This window comes from Benincasa hispida, chromosome 10 (genome assembly GCF_027475165.1).
Source record: "Benincasa hispida cultivar pf3 chromosome 10, pf3_genome.v1.1, whole genome shotgun sequence".
Taxonomy (NCBI): domain Eukaryota; kingdom Viridiplantae; phylum Streptophyta; class Magnoliopsida; order Cucurbitales; family Cucurbitaceae; genus Benincasa; species Benincasa hispida.
In genome coordinates this window covers 45,149,724-45,162,748 of record NC_143487.1, presented here as the reverse complement: position 1 = coordinate 45,162,748, position 13,025 = coordinate 45,149,724, and the positions used below count along the sequence as shown (strand labels likewise).

Here is a 13,025-nt window from a genome sequence, read left to right as displayed (position 1 = left end):
TGGGTTGAAAGACTTTTTAGATTCAGCTCAATTGTTCGGTTTGTAAATTTCTTCAACCCAAATAACTCTTATTAAAAAATCAACCCAACTCAACCCAACCTTGAAATATTTGGGTTGAATTGATCGAGTTAATCATATCATTTATTTAATTTTTTTTCTAAATAGAAGCAAAACATAAATATATAAAAATCTAATTTAATTATTTTCATATATTGAATTAAGATTAATAACAAAATTTCAATTTTTATAGTGGAAATTTTCTTTCTAAAATGCAAAGAAACTGCTTTTAAGAGTGTTAAAAGAATAAATTATTAAAAAAATATTGGAATTAAATAAAATTAAAATAAATATATGTATAAATAATTGTGTTATAAGAAACAAAAAAACATATTTTAAAATTAATAATAAATCTGAGTTGGTTCGGATTGATTTGAATTATATTAGGTGAACCCATGAACTAACCCAATCCATAAAATTTTCATTTATTTGAACCCAATCTAACTTAAATAAATTGATAACCCAGTCAAATCATACGATTTAGATTGAGATGATCGATTTTTTTGGGTGATCGAATTTTTTTGAATATGCTTAAACGTATCGTAGTAATGAGAGAGTGGCGTTGAGACGATAGCAGGCATAGGCAGAGCCGGACCAAGCCGAGCGTAGCCAAGCCATGCAAAGTAAACGCGAGGAGTTTTTTTCGGTTAAAGCAATTAATATACATTAATAATAAAAAAAAAGGAAAAAAAAAAAAAAATACAAATGTGAGAAGAAAACCGCCCTCTCCTCTCGTTTTCTCCAAGCTCGCTCTCTAATTCTATACTCCGTCTGTCGCTCTTCTTCCAGGGCTTCAGCGCTCTCTGGCATTCCTCCGCCATTCCTTCTCTATTTACCACTGTAAGATTCTCTTCCTTTTCCTTTCTCTTTCTCGCATTTGACCTCACCATTCAAGCTTCATATTGTATCATTCTCATTTTATTCCTTTGTTCCTTTCTTGGGTTTTCCCCCTTTTCATGGCTTCAACTCAGGTGCTTCTAGGGTTTCTATTTTGCCTTTATCTGTTTTGCTTCATCCTCTGTTTCTTTTTACTTTTAGATGAACTGGGTCAAAGCTATGAACATTATTTTTTCTGTTTCCAATGGTGGATTACTGAATTTTACATCTCCTTCTTCAGAATCAGAACTATTACCTGCTGGATTTTCTTTCCTAGCTTCCACCCTACATTTACTTACCTACTTCTCACCTCCTCCCCCAATGCCCACACCCACAAACTCCAACACGTGCCTGCTCCCTTATTCATCAACCCCCTGCTTTAGCAAATTTGTTTTCTATCCTCATTGGGTCACCGAATTTTTATGTGCATTGTCCGTCTTTAAGTTATGCATACCATCCGCTAACGTTTGGGTTGATCTTGGTCGATTTGTTTTTGTCATCTTTCTTATTTTTGATTGGTTAGACAAGAGGAAGATAGAAGGAAATTCGATTTTTTAGTGTTAACTGCGTTTTTATTTTATTCTTAATGGAAAATTTTGTTTCTACTAGACAGGCTAAGTTTCAATTAGGTTCTTGATTTTCTGTTTTGTTTTTTGCATTTTCTAGATTTGGAGAGGATTTTACGTTGATAACTAATATTTAATCACTTATTAAACTGGATGTGTTACAGGTAGAGAACTTGTGATACGTATTTTAGGTGCCAAGTGATAGTTATGCCCCTGTTGAAAAGAAAGCCTTTTCCTTTGGCTGACTCGCCCAAAGATTTGGAGGATCATGAACTTGTATATCAAGTTCGGTTCACTAAGGAGATTTTCCGCAATTACAAGTATCCTATCATCTATTCTGCTCAATATTTATAGTTTTTGTTGGTTATAAAGGTGGAAAATTTAGGAATGTTAATTTTCCAAAAATCTGTATTGTTTTGACTTTTGGGAGTAACAAAATTTTTAATTGTCTTTATTCCTTAACATGCACCAGTGAATATCTAAGTAGGATAAATCTATACCGTCGAAGAGTTTGGATGTGTAAATTCACTGGAAAAAGTAATTTGACATATGAGGAGGCTCTGGTGTCTGAAAAATGTGCTGCAGAGAAGGTTCAACAGTTCCCAAAAGATCTTATCGTCCCTGCTCTACAGATTATCCAATACAGTGAGAACTAACTTGCTAGACTCAATAATTGTGTGCGTTCATGTGCTAATTTCTGTTGACTCCATTATAGGATGTTTAAACATTTGCAAATTGGGAACGTAGACATATTGCCTGATCCCTGAAATTAGCCTTTATAGGTTCTTTTGTCTTTCACGATTCAAGAGTAGGCAATAATACACAAGTCTTTATTTTTTCACTTCTACTTTCTTTTTTTCAATCTCAATCTCTATTAAGAAGTCTATACGCTGAATTGAAAGAAAATTAGTATGGTATCAGCATCACTTGTATTATCATATCCTGATCTATATCTAATGCATGATTTGTAACACAGATGTGGGTTTCTGCTTTGAACCTGAATTAAATACGCATGAGTTGTTATTGGAATCAATGTGCTCTTGTTCTTCTTCCTCTTTGCTTGTTTATCATTCTCATATTCTTGCCCCATCCAACTTATCAATTAGATCTCAGTGTTTAACCTGGTACAAGTCTCTCCATATCTTTCCCTTTTCTCTAGCGTCTAGTACTTTCCTTTATTCACCTTCATTACTTTTTCACTTTATTTTTCTCCCCAAGGGCAGACTTACAGTAACAACTCCAAAAACCCGAACAATTTCTGCTAGTGTCACCCATTTTTCATTGCCACATCATTGAGAAGGAAGAACGTCATTGGCTGTATAATACTGAATGATGTTCCCCCAGTCTATTGTGCTTGGTTGTGAGAAACTCAGTCACCTCTGTAGTCACTAGTTCAGGAAAAAAGTATTGGTTTTATGGGAATGTGCCATCAATGGTCTTCAGTGGAAGATGTTTCTAGAATTTGTAAGATTCTTAGAGAGATGGGGGTATTTGGGATACTATCCAATGCAAGGGTTCTGTATGGAGCTTGGTTCTCTATGGAGCTTTTTCTCTAAATACTCGAGATTATGATTGTTTTTTGTTTTGTTTTGTTTTTTTGTTTTTTGTTTTTTTTAATAAGAAACAATTTCATTGATGTATGAAATTACAAAATCCCCAAACCAATGGAGTTACTATAAATATCTCCAATTGGACAAAAAAGAGGAAATAGAATAACAGGAGAAAAAAGATACAATTGACACCAAGAAAAGGCAATATAAAGGACATTGTAAAATAAATCCTATAAGTAGTCTTCTTAGTTTACTGTAAAGCGATTTACACCAAGAGGTTATGATTGTTCCTTGTCTAATGTCAATTGGAAGAATCTTTTTGTATCACCTTGATCTTTTTGGATAAAAATAGATGGCTCGTCACTTTTCCCTCCATTTCTCTCTCTCTCTCTCTCTAACACCATTTTTGTTAGAGAACTGAGCTTCTTCAATTGTTATCCTATCAGGATCATTTCATTGAAAATTGAGCTTCCTTGGCCATAGAACTTCCGTTTGTTTTGATCCCATCTTTAGCTAACACCAAATTCCTGTAGTGTCTCCTCTCCATGAATTGTGATCTTAATCACATGTTCACCTCTGGATTTTGGTACTAAAAACTCTCAACGCTCCATCAAATATAGATCATGTGCTATTATCTTTCTTTGGAATAATTTATTTACATCTTTATCTATATATATATATATTTTAAATTTCTGAAAAAAATTCTAATGGCAGAGTGAGAAGTTCTAAAAGAAGGGAAGATAAACTGTCCTCCCAATTCATCATTCTGTAGAATAAGAAAGGGCCAAAGGATATAATTATGGAATTCTTCGAGGAACGAGTATACCAAAAAGAGATCACTAATTATTATATTGAATTGCGTAATCGCGTAGGGCAAATCAGACCGTTAGAATTAGGCGATTCAAGGTTTCTTGACTCCTTGTATACCCCTAGCTTCCTTTGATCCCTTCGCTGTTTTACCATTTAATGGCACTGTCTGTAGAAAAATTTGTTTGAATTCTCTTTTTTCCCTGTATTTGCTATTATTACTTTTTGGGGTGCAGGGAAAGAGGGGGGTGGGTAGAAATATCCTTTTTTACCTGTAGAAAAGTATATCTTTAACTTCACTGCTATTATCCTAATCATTAGCAGGGTTGACTTATACTATAAAATTTCACTCCAATGCATTTAAAGTCGGTAAAAGTAGTAATAATTCAAATTGTCACAAACCCAACCATTGTATTTTCTGAGGATGAGGCAATTTAATATTATTTTTCTAGCTTTCTATTATATTTAGTTTAGGTTTCTTTTTAAGTGAGCTTTTATATTGCCTTAACTTTCCAGTGGGCAAGGGCATAAAACTCTTTAATCTGGAGAATGGTCTAACTTAACTTTTTTTTTAAAAATGTGTCCTAGTCAGTAAAAGTAATTTTACAGTCATAAAAAAGGAATCACCGCTAATGATTGGGGAAAGAGGGGGGTGGGTAAAAATTTTACAGAAATTTTGTTATTTTGTTTAAGTTGGAATTGATGAGAGGTGATTCCTTTTTTATACTTTTATATGTATATATGTTTAGCAATACTTGGTCATACCAATTTAGGATTTGGAAAGTGTTTTTTTATTAAATTTGAGGCTAGCACTTCATACTACTTTGAGGTGTCTTCTCTTCAAGAGTAAAAGCCTCAAGGTCACCTTTAGCATTTTAAATCATCATTTGGATTCCAAGTCAGAATGATGGAATGATGTGAAATAATGGTGTATTATTTGTACTTTATTGTGTGACAACCTGAAACTTAGTCTTGGGAAATTAGGCTATGCTGATTAGTTTCAATTTGTGTAGCTATAGTCCAAGGAATGCTATTACAGATAGATCTTGTTGCCACAGTGTGGCACCTCTCATTGGCTCCCTTCATGTGATTACTCGAGGGTTATTTTTCTTAGCATCATAGTGTGAATGTTGTCTTCTGGTTGGAGCAGTTTTATTAAGTACGATAGAAATTTTTTGGGTGTTTTGATTCAGTATTCGGTTTGCTGTAATATTATGATTTTTTTGCCATGAATGATGGAGTCCTACTCTCCTACTTCATTTACAGGCATGCTGTCACTGAAAGATCTGGCAGACACAGTTGCTGTGAAGTTACAGGAGTGTCTGTTTGTTGGTACTGAATTGTATGGAAGGAAAGATGATCAGATTTATTCATGCAAAATTATCAAAGTGCTTGAGAATGGTGCTGACGAAGTACAATATGAGGTAGCCTGGCTTGACAAAAATAAGAAAGAAACAGAAACTGCATTACTGAATGTAGAGGATTTAGTACAGAAAAAGCCTCCTTTGAGCAGAAGGTTTTTGAAGTCTTTCATTCGGGAATCTACATATCGCAGTGCTCCTTGGGTGCTTCATGACAAACTGGCACAAAATCATGGAATATCAACTGATCTTCCCCAAGAACTAAGAAGCAATGTTTTTTTTCGTGATGGGCTTTTAGTTTGTAACAAAAAGAGAAAAGCAAGTGACACGGTAATTTTTTTGAAGTTTTGATTTCAGGTTCTTAAAGTTTATAGTATTCTCCTGTTACTTCTCATATTTTTTATTTATAGGAAACAAGTAGTCCCGAAAAATGTAAAAGGAGAAGCATGGAGAGGGGGAGGGCGAATGGCTCAATTGCCGAAAATGGTGCAAAGAAAGGTCTGTTAAGAACTAGCGCTACCTAGGACATGAGAATTTCATCTTCTTCAAAATCTTAAGTCTTAGCAAGCAAAGTACTTGAGATGTATAGCCTTGTCTTTTATTCTTAATCATCAGATTTCCTTCCAAGAATCACATTTCCTTGTTTCTGCTTAATGGGCCTCTTCTTGACTTTTACTCTTCCAATGAGTTTGTCACTTCTATGTTACAAATTTTGTATTCACCATTTTTGCTTTCTTGAATCAGCAGAAGGTGGTTTACTTGATGAAGACATCAAATATCCAATTGATGATATTTTAGTGCAGCCTGGTCCAGATGATCCAGTTTTCTCAGAACGACCTTCTCCTTCAAGGGAATTCAAAGTTCCAATGAACTGCGTCGGAGATCTTTTGATGGTTTGGGATGTTTGCTCATCATTCAGTAGGCTTTTGCACTTGTGGCCATTTTCTCTTGACGATTTTGAGCGTGCTATCTATCACAAGGAAAGTAATGTACCTCTTCTTGTGGAAGCACATTCAGCATTTTTCCGTCTGCTCTTAAAAGATAATGGAGAATATTCCTCACTTGTTCAAGGAAAAAAGCGGAAGATGAAGGTTAGCATCACATTGTCTATTTATTATTGTTATTATTATTTTTTTTCCTGTTTTTGAACTTTTTGTTTTGCCTCTTTTCAACCCTTTTTTATCCGGAAAGAAAACTAACATAAGGTAATTTTTTCATTTGCAACTTTTTTAAAAAAACCCAGATCACATTAATTAACTGGACAGAGTACCTCTGTGACTTCCTAGAAATGATCGGGAATCCTAAATTATGTGCCAACACAGCAACTATTAAACGAGGGCACTATGGCCTTTTGGCTACCCATGTCAAACTGGGAATCTTATGCGAGTTGGTTAATCATTCTCTGGAATCAAATATATTCAGGGAGAAGTTAGATGTGATTATTGAACAGAGGCAGGCACTTGGAGCTACCAGGAGAGGGGAAGCCTTGGAAGAAGGCCGAAAGAAAAGAGAAGAGAAAGAACGCTTGAAATCTGAGCCTATATCCAATGGACATTTAAATGGGCATCTTAAGGACAGAGAAAAGAGCGAAATAACCAAGACTGATCATGGTAGACAGAATAAAGATTCATCAAAAAATAGGAATGGGGTGGTTATATCATCTCAAAATGGTCTTTCCCCTGTAAAAAGGTATCACTTTCTTCTTCTTGTTCATGTTAAAATGGTCATTTTTCTATAGTTGGTGATAATATTACAGATTTGACCATTTTATTTCTTATCTTATTTTACTCCTAGTGAGGATGATCATCCTATTGCTTATTTGAAGAAAATGGCCAAGAAACGGAATAGTGATATAACAGCTACGTCTGCAAATTCACCAAAGGAAGCAAAGGATGATAGGATGGAATTTAATGATAAGAATACCAAAGAACAGAGGGTTTGTTCATGTCCCCCCTTTCCTCATGAGAAGTTTGTTTTTGATGACGTGGAAGTGCATGTTAATTTGTTGCTTCTTCCCTAAACATGTGTTATTATTGTGAAACAGAGGGTATATTATGAGCGGGAGTTGGAGAAACGATCAATAAAAACCAATCCCTTGGGTAAAGACAGAAACCATAACAGGTATTGGTGGTTCCGTCGTGATGGAAGAATTTTTGTAGAGAGCTCAGACTCCAAGGAGTGGGGATATTACAGTAGCGTGGAAGAGGTATCACAGCTTTGTACTTGTACCTAATTGCTCTAATACTAGAGGCTAACCTATGACCTCTTCGTTTGATGCTTTGTTCTCCACTTGACTACTAGACTTTTTGGTACAGCTCGATACATTTATGGGCTCACTGAATTGCAAGGGGGAGAGAGAGAGAGCGCTCAGCAAGCACCTCGAAAAATCTTATAGTAGAATTTGGTAAGCTGGCCATTAATAGCCTGAGATTTATAATACATTTGCCCCTCATGTAACCACGGTGTTGTTCATTTACAAGGTCATTTCCATTGTTTTACTAAAGTGCTATATACTGGAATAGATGCAGCCTGTAGTCGAACATTCAGATAATTGTTACTTATTTAAAAAAAAATACAAAAATGGATTTTTGTTATAATAATTAGTGGGAAAAAAATGGTTGATGGTTTTTCCAATTGGACCTTGTGCAAAGGCTAACATTTATTTTCATGTAAATTCTAAACTTTATCATTTGATAGCTTGTATGTGTGTAAAAACACACGAGCCAAAGGTATGGGCAATCTGACGAGATGTACTTTGTTATTGTGATCTCTTATACGGCATGTGCATGGTAGGAACTTTTTTTGTGTCCATATGAATGGAGGTCACAGGAGTTCCAGTCGGAGAAAACATTATGATGCATTTGATGAAAAATGATGGTCCTATCCAGTGTCCATCAAAATAGACTGTACAATGTTTGTCACTTCATCTGTTTTATTGATCTAGGAGATACTCTGCATCCTTTGTTGACAAATCAAGTTGCTTGCTGTTGTTGATTTGAAGTTTCATTTTTTTTTCTTCTAGTCATGTTATATGCTTATTTTTAATGGAGTTGGATCTCCTATCTTTTGGTCAAGATGTTTGACATAATTATGATTAAAATTTGTATTGGCAGCCTTGAACTCAACAAGAGATCGAAGGATTTAACTAACCAAATTGCAGTGGAGGAGGCCGTGCTGCGACGATCCACTCGTGTTCGTGCTCCTCCCAGGGAAAATCCTGCTACTGCCTATCTCAGATATGTTAACAGGTGGAAGGAAGATTAAATCCAAGGGCTTGATAAAGCCGCATCTAGTTTCTGAGTACAGAGAGCATATGTTAGGTGGGAAATGGAGAAGTTTGTTTTTGATTTCCTCAACTTGGCATTGGTTGGTGGAGATGTCTTATAGCATAGTAACTGGGGGGGAGAGGGAAGGGATGGAGCAATTTTTTTCTTCAGCTCATTCCATTTAAAAGCTTAACCACAATGGTTAATTTTTTGGTCTTCTGTTCTTTTGTAAAAGATGACTCTAGGCATTCTTTATTTGTAGCATAAAACAGCTAACAAATTACCATAACATGCAAACATATTCCGTCTCCTCTCCATCTACAGCTTGGTTATACTTACTCACAGGGCTGAAGGGCGCCACCAGGAGAACTACTTCAGTTGCAAAAGGTCTGCAAATTTAGGCTCCATTTGGAAATACTTGGGAAAAAAAGTGTTTTTTGAAAAACTCATTTTTATTTAAATACATTTGATCAAAATTGATTAAAATACATTTGAAAAGTTAAATATTTCAATTTTTTTAAAATGATTTATTTTATAAATTAAATATTTGAAAATGTATTTCAAACATTCTCATAGATCGTGTATAATACTTTAAATTTTCTATTAAAAGACTAATTTAATGTCTTGTTTTTTTCTTTAAAAAATCATGAAAATGTTATGAACAAAATTTAAGATTTTGAGTTGAATTAGATAAAATTTTCAATTTAATTTTCTAATAAATCAGTTAAATTTTGAGAAGTATAAATAAGAAGAGTATAACTTACGTATTGCTATATTGAGGGGTTTTTTTTTTTTTTAAATTAAAAAAATTATTATTTTTTTTAATTTTTTATTTTAAGAATTAAAGGCTTAGAGACCTATTGTAGACAATAATAAAAAAATTTAAAGATTTATTAGACATTAAGTTATGATTATGATCTATTAGGCACAAAGTTGTAACTTCCTGAATTACAATCTAACCATTCTCTTATTTAGAATTTATAAAGAATAAGGTGTTCTCCATGAGTAGGGATATTAGCAATTACTAAATTTAAACACATGTTGATAAATAACCAATGATAAATTAGGGGGTGTTTGACCCAATGAGTTAGAGAGTAAGAGTTGTGGGGACTTCGCTCCTTGTTGGTCTGAGGAATTTATGGTACTAGTACTAATAAACATCATATTATGCCTTATTAACTCAACATTGTGGGCACTTGGAGTTCACTATTCCCTCCCTTTCCCCAAACACCCTTGGTTGAGTTGGAGTTGAGATATGTTTTTGGAGAAGAGTTGTAAGATCAAGCTTTTCGATAAACGTGCAAAAGAGAAAGGAAAAAATAAAGTTTCTTTTTAAATGTGTAAACTTCGATACTAAACATTATTGAAGTTGAGTTATTTAAAATTGTAAGTTGGTGGCCGAACACTTGTAAGGGACCTTTTGATTTAAGATTTTATAGATTTTGAGAATAAACCATACTAGGGAATAGGATACTTGGGAATAAGATGTCTGAGAATAAAAAATGACTGTTTGGTTGTGCAAGAGAAATGCTATCAGAATTTTATGAATAAAAATTATTTTGTATTTAATTTATGAAATTAAGTATAACAATCTTATATAGTTTTAATAGATTAATTAATTAAACAACAAATACCATTCAATATATTGATAAACATTAATTAACTAAGAATCAATAATAATTTAAATTATAAGTATTTAAAAATTGAGTAACTTATGATTAAAATAAATAAAATAAATATGTTATATTAATTAAATTCTAATGCTTAATCATTTTTTATAATTAATTAAGTTCAATATTAGTAATTTTAATTTTAATTAAATAATATAAGCAAATATATTTTAATAAACAATATGTTATATAAAAAGTGAAAAATGAGATAAATATTTTATACTTAACAATGAATAAAATAATAAAAATTAATCATAATAAATAATCCACGAATTATAAATAATCAATAATGAATATATGTCCATAATGAAAGATCAAATTAAAATTAATTTCAATAAATAATTTTTTGATTTAAAAAAAACAAATGTTTTAAATGGTAAAACTGCTAAAAATATTTTCAAGTACAACAAAATGTCACTATTTATCAGTGAAAGATCGTGATAGACATCTATCAGTGGGCGATAAACTGTAGTAGACATTTATCAGACACTGATAGATATCTATCACGGTCCATCATGGGTTGATAATGACATTTTGTTATATTTGTAAATAAGTACATCCTAGTTTATCAATTATATATATTTAAGATATTGTTAACTAATTAATTAATGATTTATGCAAATAAGTAATTGCACTCCTTTAATAAAATTTTTATTATAAAAATAAGTTAAAGTAACTAGATTATTATTGATTTATTAAAACAACTATTTATATTAATTTTGTTAAACTAATATGAATCAATGAATGAATTAGTAATTAAATGAAATTATATATAAAAAAAAAATAGAAGAGGAGGAAAAGAGAATACCTTTGGTTTTGGAAGGAAAATGAAAACCCAACTTATGGTTTTGAAAGGAAAATGAAAACTTATCTCTATGAGAAATGAAAATATCTGACAATAACTTATTTTCAGATAAAATATTGAAAAACGTAAAACTATGTCAATTTTCATCCAAAAAGTCTCCAACCAAACGATTCCTACGATATATCTAAGATAATGAACTGGACTAAATTATCCTTTTATTGAAATCAAATAAATCGAACTCTAAGATAAAGAGATAATTATGACAAATCAAATAACAAATCGAATTAACTAAATTAGAAACAAGCTAGACCTAAAAAATCAAACTGAAGTTAAAACAAGATAATTAAAACTCATTCAAAATTGAAAGTAAAGGTCCAAAAATTGAAAATAGTTAAAATCGACTTGTTACAAAAGCGAAATAATATTTAAAAAAATTAATGCTAAGTTCAAAATCGAGATTTTTACGTGGGAAATCTTTTGTACACCATATTATTTTGTTAGGAGCTTTTAACTTTAATTTTGGATAAATTTAATCATTTTTCCATTATTTTTAATTTTTTTGAAATATTTAATTATTTTTTTATTAACATCATTTTCAAATTTTGACTTTATTTTTGTTATTTATTAATTTCGCTTGATTTCATTTAATGCAAATTATTTTACATTAATGTATTTCTTTCGTTTATTTTCTTCCATACTCCTAACTAAAAATCGATCAAGTCTCCGTTGAGATCTCACTTATATGTCAAATATATCAAGAATATACTGAAAAATGTAAAAATACATCACATATACCATGATTTATTTTTTTGGTGTGTTTACATATTGAAAACATAAATATATATCACATAAATTATTCAATTTAGCATAAATTGTTTTGTTTATGTACTTATCAAATATATCCTGGGGTTTATTTCTAGAAAATTCATATATATCAAATATATTGTGTTGTATATATCAAATATACCTTGTTTTCTCCTTCCAAGTTCCTCGTCAATTCTTTCTTTTGTCTATGAGGGGAACAATTTTTGGATTTTTGGAAAACCTTCCTTACTTGTGTAGGTTTTGATAAGAATGCCATTTTAGAAAGTTCATAACTACGAGAAACTCTCTTATATGTGTCTTTTGGTATTAATATTAATATTAATATATATATTAAAAAAAATAATGATAAGAAGGGTTGAAAAAGTAAATTAAGCTAGACTTTTGTGTAAAATAATAGTCAATTAAACTATACAAATAAAAAAGAAAAAAACTTAAACAATTATGTAATTGTTCCATTTATTTTGGCTACATGTGTAAAAAATCCTTCAAAATTTTAACATTGGGCAATGCAAACACCTGCCTTCCAGCCTGCATCTCAACTGTTGTTTTCTCTTTCAATTAATTACCCATTTTGAACAAGCAATCAACTTTACATGTAAAAGGATAAGTGAAAATGCAGGTTGTTAATGTCAAAATTTAGATAGGGAAAAGAGTCTAATCTTTACGTAATAGTAACGATAAATTTATTTAGAAGTAGGCATAACGTGACATGCAAAAAGAAAGGAATGTGTCTGTGGTCATCAAAGAAAAAGTCCACACTTCCCATTGTCCCTCTTATATGGTCATCAATGAAAAAGCCTGTACTTCCCTTGGTCCCTCCTATATGGTATTGTTCTCATCTTCTCAGGTTCTTTTAACAAATTTATGTGCCTTATCTACATGACAATCTCTTCAATTTGAAACATCGTTGAAGTTTACCTTTCAAATTTATAGGTTGGCTGATGAGGTCCTCGATCTTCCATCCTCTACTTCTTGAAACTGCATTGTGTTCCCTCAACCTCTCTCTCTATCACGAGGCCGAGGAGATCTTCTCTTGTTGTCTCTACCACCTCTTTCAGTTTGAGTGATGAACTCTACATAAGAGGTTGTCCAAGGATCTTAGAAACTTTTATGTGCCTGATCCCATTCACCATAGTCATTAAAGTATAGCCTCATTAGTATATCCTTCTACTTGTATTGCCTCATTGTTGAATCATGCTATGTACTCTTAGAAGATTTCCTTAGATTCTTGTTGATCGTAAG

The 13,025-nt window shown here is 32.1% G+C and overlaps 1 protein-coding gene across 6 annotated transcripts; it reads left to right on the top strand.

Annotated features, from left to right (window-relative positions):
• Window positions 1-736: 736 nt before the first annotated feature.
• LOC120087588 (DDT domain-containing protein) lies at window positions 737-8,792 on the top strand. 6 transcript variants are annotated; one of them, XM_039044406.2, is made up of 11 exons: window positions 737-897; window positions 1,664-1,819; window positions 1,972-2,144; window positions 5,123-5,547; window positions 5,628-5,715; window positions 5,965-6,308; window positions 6,461-6,906; window positions 7,012-7,153; window positions 7,262-7,423; window positions 7,533-7,621; window positions 8,331-8,792. In XM_039044406.2, the coding sequence occupies exons 2-11, from the start codon at window positions 1,707-1,709 to the stop codon at window positions 8,479-8,481; spliced, it is 2,133 nt and encodes a 710-aa protein (XP_038900334.1). In that variant the 5' UTR covers window positions 737-897; window positions 1,664-1,706; the 3' UTR covers window positions 8,482-8,792. The 6 variants fall into 6 exon arrangements, with proteins under 6 accessions (XP_038900334.1, XP_038900333.1, XP_090161656.1 ...); XM_039044405.2 differs by having other exon boundaries at window positions 5,962-6,308; XM_090305532.1 differs by having other exon boundaries at window positions 792-897; window positions 1,972-2,176.
• The last annotated feature ends 4,233 nt before the right edge of the window (window positions 8,793-13,025 follow it).